Below are 9,164 nucleotides of genomic sequence, written 5' to 3'. Positions count from 1 at the left end.
TCAGTAAAAGTAATATAAGCAAATGTTGAATCAAAGTTGAATTTATACAATTCATAAAAATCATAATGCAAACTTTCTTTGTGAAATGCATAATACTGATCATATTGATTCCAGAGATGAAATAGAAGGGAATGAGGCTATAATGGGTAATTTTTTTGGTATTTTGAGCAAAACACTTCATAGACATGTTTTTTATATATCTGAGACTATAATATATGCCTAACAATAGTTTGGGCTTTACCATTAAGGCCCAATGTGACATATCACAGTTCAGATATTTGACACTAGGGGGGGGTTACTTTTCATAAATGTGGTGTATTTAGTCAAAATTAGGTTTACAAGGTGAAAAGGACTTACAGCCTCCCACACACTGATATAGATATCTCACTGACTGTAATGAGGGAGAAGGAAAGAGAGTGAGGAGAGTGCTTGCGGAGTACATTGACCCTTACATGAAAGACAAGACTGTTCTTTTATTTTAATAAGGTTTTTTATTAATAACATTATTTATAAATGTGTACACAGTAAAAGGGAAAAAAATACCTTTGCTAGCTAAAAAAAAAAGTGATTCTCCATTTGTACAAAGTCTGGTGGAGTTAAAAATAAAAATGTTTACAGACTTCCTTTGACCAAAAAGTGCTGTGAAAAAAAAAGAAGCTCACTGCTTTACTGCTCCTCCTCATCCAGTGACCGCCTGAATGAATATGGAGGAGATTGTTGCTGTGGGGTGTGTGGTACAGAGGGGTTTAATCTTGGTGTGGCCGTGTGTGGCCTTCGGGGTGGGTATGAGGGCACCTGGAAGTGTCCATATCCACTGTTGTTAGTATGAACTTGCATGAACTGGCTCATCAGGGAAAGGCCATTCTGTACAGTCACATTAATGTTGTCCATGGTGTTGTTCATACGATCCATGCTGGCTGCGCTGCGGCTGGTTGCTTCCTCCATTAAGTCCAACATCCGGCTTTTTAATCGCAGCTCTTCCTGCACCGCATGTTCAGCTGGAAGCTTCCTCTTCATGCGGTCACTTCTGTGGCCGTCCAGCCGTGCCTATAATAAACCAGAGAAAGTTTGAATTAATACACAATAGGACCATAGCCACCAGATAACAGAACACAAAAGGCATGTTGTGAAATAGCTCTCAATACATTTTACAAATAAAACAGCTCTAAATACTTTCTAATTTTACCAAGCTTAAACCGGTTCAGTTTTTCAGTGGAAGGTACTGCATCATAGTATATAGCAAGCCCTTTAAGATTGAAATCATGAACATACCTGGAGCAGATCCCTGCGATGACTCACAACCGCAGCAGTTGGCAGAGTTCCGTTGGATCTACTCGACTCTGGCAAATCCGTGGAATGCTCCAAACTCGGGGATGAACTTGGTCCGGGCGACGACTCTTCCATGTCGAACAAGTCCCCTTGTACCTGTTTTAGTTTCGCTGTAAGCTGGCCCTGTGAAATTGTGTTCTTCTCGTGAGGGAAATCTTTTTCAGTCGGGGTCCTCGGATATTGCGCCTGAAATAAGTCGGCTATCTCCGTATATTTAGGCTTGCAGGACTCCCAGTCTACATTATCCTGTATTTTTGTCGTCTTATACTCAAGTGTTACACTTAAAAGAAGTTCCACCTCGTCGTCGGACCACGAAAATAGCTCCTTTCTTGCGCGAATAACAGCCATCTTCGTTTGTTTGTTTTGTTTGTGCCTCACACACATCCGGGGGGGGATCTTACTCGCTGCTTTTGGTGTATTTTGTGGCGGAAGTTACAGCGCCACTTACAGTCCCGCCATATGTACTACAGCTTTCGAGCGGTCTCGTGTGGAAGTACAGCGCCACTTACAGTCCAAGCATATGTACTACAGAGTTTCCAGCGGCCTCGTTTGAACAGACACGTTAAATGAAACAAATGCATGTGAACGGAAGACTTTTTTGAATACGAATACTGTGCATAAAACGCTAACGGCCTCGTGTGAGTGGGGCCTAAAATGTGGTTAAAACCTCCAGAAAAAGGGTGATCATTTGTGAAACTTATATATGGTAGCATCCAGTACTGTACATGCTGCTACATTGTTTTAACACCATTTCCAATTTAGTTCAATTTACATGTATTTAAAAAAATAAAAATAAGGAAATCCATGCAAGGTCATCATCAACATTTTCAGTTGTTTTTTTGTGCAGTAAACCAAAAAAGATTGAAATAACATGGACGAAAGTTGTGGCAAGGGCCAACAACCTTATTTTGTTTTGTTTGGGCTCTAGGTCCAAGAACATTCTAGTTAGTCTAACTAATTTGTCATGTATATCTTCACCTCAGTTATAAAAAGTATTCATACATGTGTCCTAACAATACATATTGAGGCGCCTTATTTCACTCTTTCCAATGAGTCCTAGTTGATCAGTTTAAAAGGCAAACTTGTTACCTGTCCAATGTCCCCTTTCCTAGATTTTAGTTTCCTGTCTCGATAAAGACAGGAAGTGTGAAAACCAAGTTCTTCTCTTTCCCTTCAGAAAGTTAACAATTAATTTACTAATGAGGTTTTTCTTGTCAGTGATTAAGCTCGTGTGGCTATTTCAGTTCACTGCTGCTGTTCTTTATTAAATATAAATCACTGTTGTACACATACAGCTTGATCTATTGCACTGGAAGGAAATGTGTTCTGTGGTTTTGTCCTGGATTATTAATTAAAAGGCACTTCTCCAATGAAAATATTATGAAGTGTCTTGACTTCAAGAGAACACTTTTAAATTAGCTTGATCATCAGAAGCTTTTCTGTGCTGGCAAACACCAGGCCTGTGGATCTGGGACTTTGAAAAAGAGACTCATGCTGGGAGGAAGCTAGAGTTTCCTGGCATTAATAATATTAGTTACATTTGGCAAGATAAATGAATCCCCCTCACAAGAACATCACATCATTCACACACTGAAGTCTTTATTTCTCCTCAAAATCTACATATAGGTTTACATAATTAATTGTCATTGTCTTTCAAATTCCCTTTGACTGTATTTCTTTATTCTCTGGCCAGATTCATGGTTCTCTCTGCAGATTTTCCAGTGTGATTTCTTTCAAATGTCTTTTATATTTTTTCAGTATTTGTGTGTTTAACAAAGAAAGTCATTATGTATTAATTTGTCAAACTACAAAAGCATTCCTTAGCACTTTTTCACTGATAAGAAGAAGAAGAAGATACACTTTATTAATCCCTTACAGGGACATTTCTTTCCCCACTCTGTTGTGTTAACACACATTACACACACAGGGGAGGATATACATGCACAAACACAGAGGATATACATGCACACACACATGCAGATAGGAGAGCTGGCAGAGCAGAGAGGCTGCCAGGTACCCGGCACCAAGGGAGCAGTTTCGAGGTTAGGTGCCTTGCTCAAGGGCACCTCGGCAGTGGCCTTGGAGGTGAACTGGCACCTCTCCAGCTACCAGCTCACTTTTTTGGTCTGATCGGGACGTGAACCGGCGACCCTTCGGTTCCAAGACCAAGTCCCTACAGACTAAGCCACTGCCGCACCAAGCTCAAACATCAACTTTGGATGTTATCTGTATTTTTGACAGACTGTTCACAGAAAACTATGCAGATACCCAATACAGTATAAACAGAACTGAATGTCCAATTTGGATGTAGATAGCGGTGTGACCGGTATGGTAAGGTGAGTTTTACGTAAAACAGAAAGTATAGCAAAAACAAAAAAGGCAATGCAACGCCATATAGTAACCCAATGTTTCAGCCATTCGAAAGTTTTAAAATTGCCTCATTGTGTTATAGTATAATAACTCTGGTGTGTTTAATCCTTTAAATTCAGTGTATGTATCTCAAACTGGACTAGATTATAATTCATATTTTCCTTACTTACTGGAAGCAACCACGCACAAAACGTCTTCTAGTTTAATGCTATTTCCGGTCTGAGAAATGTGTAATGCACATGAAGGTACATATTTTCACCCCAAACTCTCTTCTCAGGGGCTCAAAACAACCATTTTGACTCACTACTTCAGCGACATGGAAACTGGCTGTCCACCAGTAAACGCTGCCAATGGTGTTGGTTGGGATTCCAAATCAAGCCAGAGGGAGCTGTATATATAAATATACATATGTTCTTTTTTTCTGGACCTTTAAAGTTGATAACGTGTTGCCACACTAACACACACCTTGGGATCATTCCAATTTTCTTCTAGTTGACCGCCCAAGGAGACTTAAAACCCATCAGCCCTGTCTCTTTACAAGCCCCCAAAGTTGTCTGCGGGGGCTGTGAGGTCTGACAGCAGAGCATTGCCAGGGCCACAGCTCCATTTAATGGTGGCTGGAAACAGGATAACCTGAGCCTGCAGGCGCCCGCCAGACATCAAGAACTTTCTCATCAGAGGGTGTAACAACTGATACCCACCCCTCAGTCAAAGTGTATTTCTTGGTGTCTCACTAACAGTCTTACCCGCCTTTTGCACTGATGAAAGGAAATTAAGTTAATTATCGGCACTCAATCTGCATTGGGGGTCCGGATGCAACATGGATTAGCATCTTGGCAGGGAATCAAAATAACCACAGGCTATAGAAGAAAATCTGGTGTAGGAAAATAATCAGCATAGCAAAATGTTGCATTTAGCAAAGATTCTGCACGCTGCAGCTGACAGCCATATCAAGAACGCTTTCAACATTCCCCAAAAGTTGCTTGTTATACTTCTCTATTATGAGGGATAGTTTTACCCAAAAAATCTAGTTAAATTTGGATGTTGGATGAACTTACAATGATTTGACCAACCATTTTAATTACAGGGAATTGAGTGAAACAGTTTGGCAGTGTATACTGTAGGCTATAATAATGTAAAGCTCTCCATAAAACTAGCTTTAAAAAACTATTTAAAAAAAACAGAAAATCCTTAACTTTTTAAGCAGGGGTGAGGCAGGTGTTTCTAACAGGTGTTGCCATTTCCGAAGCAGGCTACACACAGATCAACACTGATTGACTAAAAAGTCAAGTGGTTCAGAACCAGCTAGAGCAGCTGAAAGCTTTTACCATAAAACTATAAAATGATATTCAAGAGTGCACACCCAGACTGCTGAAACTCCAAAATGGCAAATAGTAAATAAAACAACCCCAATGTAAAGTGAATGAGGCTCCTTTGTCGTGGTGCACACACGCATTTCTACAACGTCCAGCAGTGAGCTTTTATTCTATAAAACGTTTTTAAAATCTACTTTATAGCTTGTAGTAACTCACGAGAGGCTTCTTTTATTTTATTTGTATTCATAATAATTTTTATTTTTCGTCAGAATGTATTATGGTGCATTATTTACCAATGTTTGTTCTCAAAAAACAATGCATTGTGTGTAATACAACTGTGATTTTTATTAAATTAGTTCGTTTTTAAGGAAGGCCAGTGCTTCAGCTGTGTCAAATAGATTGTTCCCTTTAGTTAACGTTATTTAAAAGATAATTATATTCCTATTTGATCAAGTCCCCTTTATTGTATTACGGACCCAAAGAGCTCAGCGTCCATTCCCATTGGATAACGGAGGATTTTACAGCCGGAAGTAAGTATTTTCCTTACTGTCGATTGATTTTACAGTGATATCTGCACTACTCATCAACTCAAAAACACCAGATTATCCTTGTTAATTACACAACATTGATTGGTTTAAATTGTGTATAATGCTTTTGTAATTTTCCCCTTCGATTCGGAGAAACAAATATTTGTTCAGAGTTTAGGATGGCCGAAGACACTACACTACCCAGAATCCTCAGCTATTGTTCCGCTTTGCCTCAAGCTCTGTGATTGGTTGACCTCCAACTGCATTCCATATGAAAAAAACGTTTCGTAAAAGATAAAATCATACTTTATTCAGCAGTGCTTGCTTTACTCTTTGAAAGTCATCACATGAATGCATTGTAATGAATGGTTTGGCTGCATTAAACATTACACATCTGTCGTAGTTCTTTATTTATCTACAGAGATCGGGCCTCAGAATAGACCGGAAACTATTCTTTTACCGTTCTATTTTAATTTCACAATAAAGTTAGTAGTAATAATTTGTTTTGATATTATTGTTTTTTATTAACTACTAGACCGCTGGGTCATGTTAAGACCATCTTTTCGTGTTGCTGTGGGTTTTTTACATCGCTTTTGTGTTACAAATATCAAAACAATAACAGAATATATCCGTCGTAAACTAAACCAGAAACAGCAGTATATTTTATTTTGTTAACACTGTAAACTTGACAGCTTTTTAACCCGCACCTCCTACTGGTTAAAGCACGTTATTACACGTTTAGAGTAATTGCAATGCAGGTAGATTGTGTTGCTTTTTAATGACTGTTTTAAAATGCCTTTTTCTTAATGTCTTTCATTTTTGTAAAGCACTTTTGAATGTGTTATATTTGATGAAAACATTTAAATATTAAGAGTACATACTCTTAATATAGTGGGAAAGTGGAAGGTCAATGATATAAATAATATAGAATAGAAAATATCAAGAAGATACTGTAAGTGATCTCTACAATAAAACAGTTTAGCGCCTGATAGGAGGATGTGCAAAACAGATAAACTAATAAGGCTTTATTTAAACATTAAAGAATACTTCAGGTTAAGGTCTTCTTTTAAATAAGAAAAAAGCTTTGGGGGTATCTACAGATATTAAGCCTGACAAAGTACTTAACGTCTAATATATTGCATGGTTTGTTTTGGAACTTGACAATCAACTTTCCTGCAATGTTAACTATGTTGAAGCACTTATTTTAACTGATATTATACATATTAATTATACTCTTATAAGATGTATGTAGATAGTATACTGTAAGAAATGTGCAGAATATGTTTAATGGTGGAGGTACACAGATATCGATAGATGTCTTGTAATGCACTGTTGATGAACCTGTGACCCAAGTTTTTTATTCATTGCATAACTACACCGTAGTTGTGTATATGTCAATAAACCTTAGAAAATCTTGAAATCTTGAAAGGGATGTGCAAAATAGCCATTATATACAGTTTTTAATTAACTATTAGTAGAGAATAACGAGTAATGAATATGCTTTATAGGGATCTGCAGATAAATATTTAGTCTTCTCAAGCACCCACTACCAAATATCTCGCCTGATTGTTGGCTGAATTCACTGAATTTTACTCAGGTGTAACTAAAGTCTGATTTAAGGGTTGTTTATATTTCACATCATTAATCCAAATCTGTTAAGTAACTAAAATAAATGTAGTGAAGTAAAAATACCAGGTTAACCTTAAAGAAAGCCCTCAGGATTATAAAAGACCCCCATCACCCCAGCCACAAACTGTTCTGTCTGCTGCCGTCTGGCAGGCGGTACCGCAGCATCCGGACTAAAACCACCAGGCTCAGGGACAGTTTCATCCCACAGGCCATAAGACTATTAAACACCTGAATTTAGAAACAACATCCATAACATTCATCTGGCTGCTACTTAGAAATTATTTATCTAATATATCATATTCCAATCACTTGTATATAGACTCGTATTGCATTGCACTATTTCACTTTTTACTATTGTACTATTTTTCTTTTTGTATTTACTTGCACTATTTGTTCTGTGTAGCCTATCTGTTTTATTGTGTTGCACTGTTGGAGGAGCCTGTGACCTAAGGGGGGGGGGGGGGGGGGGGGGGGGGTAGGACACGTTCGTTGTACAAAGCATTGTACACAATTTAAACCAATCAATGTTGTGTAATTAACAAGGATAATCTGGTGTTTTTGAGTTGATGAGCAGTGCAGATATCACTGCAAATAAAATCAATCGACAGTAAGGAGAATACTTACTTCCGGGTGTAAAATCCTCCGTTATCCAATGGGAATGGACGCTCAGCTCTTTGGGTCCGTAATACAATAAAGGGGACTTGATCAAATAGGAATATAATTATCTTTTAAATAACGTTAACTAAAGGGAACAATCTATTTGACACAGCTGAAGCTCTGGCCTTCCTTAAAAACTAACTAATTTAATAAAAATCACAGTTCTATTACACACAATGCACTGTTTTTTGAGAACAAACACTGGTAAATAATGCACCATAATACATTCTGACGAAAAATAAAAATTATTATGAATAAAATAAAAGAAGCCTCCTGTGAGTTACTACAAGCTATAAAGTAGATTTAAAAAACGTTTTATAGAATAAAAGCTCACTGCTGGACGTTGTAGAAATGCGTGTGTGCACCACGACAAAGGAGCCTCATTCACTTTACATTGGGGTTGTTTGCGTGGTGCAGACACGTAAATGTAGCAAAGTTTGTGACTCCACCACGCACTGCGGTGTTAAGGAGTCGTGGTGGAGTCACGCATTCTGGTGAGACCAGGTTGAAAAAAGATTACCTGAATCTTCTCCTAGAGCACCATTGTGTTATTTTTAACCAAATGTTTCTCGCAGAGGGGCGTGGGGAGTGGCTCCTTATTTTCATCTAAAGTAACAGACAGAGAATCAGCACTTTTGAAACAGGGCTGAAAGAGAGGGGTTTATGGGATGCTACAATGCACGATCTGTTTGGTATTTCGAGCCAAACACTTCAGAGATATGTTTTGAATATATCTGAGATCTATAATATATTGATGAAAAACAGTATACTGTAATAGGGGACCTTTAAGGGTCTGGGTTAGCCCAAATCAGGGCAAAATCATAAGGCATAATTGAGTAATGTGAAGTATTAGAGAAACAGGGGTCTGCACTAATTGTAATGAAATTAAACATAATTACGATAATAGTAACCCAGCCTGGTCTTACGTAGCTGGCTTGAGTGCTGTGATGCTACAATCTTGCTTTGCAGCCTTGGCCTCGCTTATTTCATCATTATTGCTATAATTCATATTTTATTTTATTTTGATATATTCTTTCTGCCCCACATATTACTCACATCTATACTCTCTGACACAGACACATATACACATATACACATATATACACACACACATACACACACACACACACACACACACACACACACACACACACACACACACACACACACACACACACACACACACACACACACACACACACACACACACACATATACACACACGCAAATACACACATTTCTTTTGTATCTTTAATTTACAGATTTTTTTTTACAAATAAAGGTCAAGCAGCTTTTACTTTGCATTTTACAGGGTAATGTGACTTTACTTTGAAAA

At 38.0% G+C, this 9,164-nt stretch overlaps 1 protein-coding gene across 1 annotated transcript; it reads right to left on the bottom strand.

Annotated features, from left to right (window-relative positions):
• Positions 1 to 500: 500 nt before the first annotated feature.
• LOC117473150 lies at positions 501 to 1,752 on the bottom strand. The gene is made up of 2 exons (XM_034118649.1): positions 1,273 to 1,752; positions 501 to 1,047 (listed from the first exon to the last, which is right to left on the bottom strand). The coding sequence occupies exons 1-2, from the start codon at positions 1,711 to 1,713 to the stop codon at positions 667 to 669; spliced, it is 822 nt and encodes a 273-aa protein (XP_033974540.1). The 5' UTR covers positions 1,714 to 1,752; the 3' UTR covers positions 501 to 666.
• Positions 1,753 to 9,164: the final 7,412 nt, after the last annotated feature.

The sequence above is a fragment of the Trematomus bernacchii genome, unplaced genomic scaffold, assembly GCF_902827165.1.
Source record: "Trematomus bernacchii unplaced genomic scaffold, fTreBer1.1, whole genome shotgun sequence".
NCBI lineage: Eukaryota > Metazoa > Chordata > Actinopteri > Perciformes > Nototheniidae > Trematomus > Trematomus bernacchii.
The sequence above is the reverse complement of the archived record's forward strand: the minus strand, read 5'-3'. Positions and strand labels throughout refer to the sequence as shown.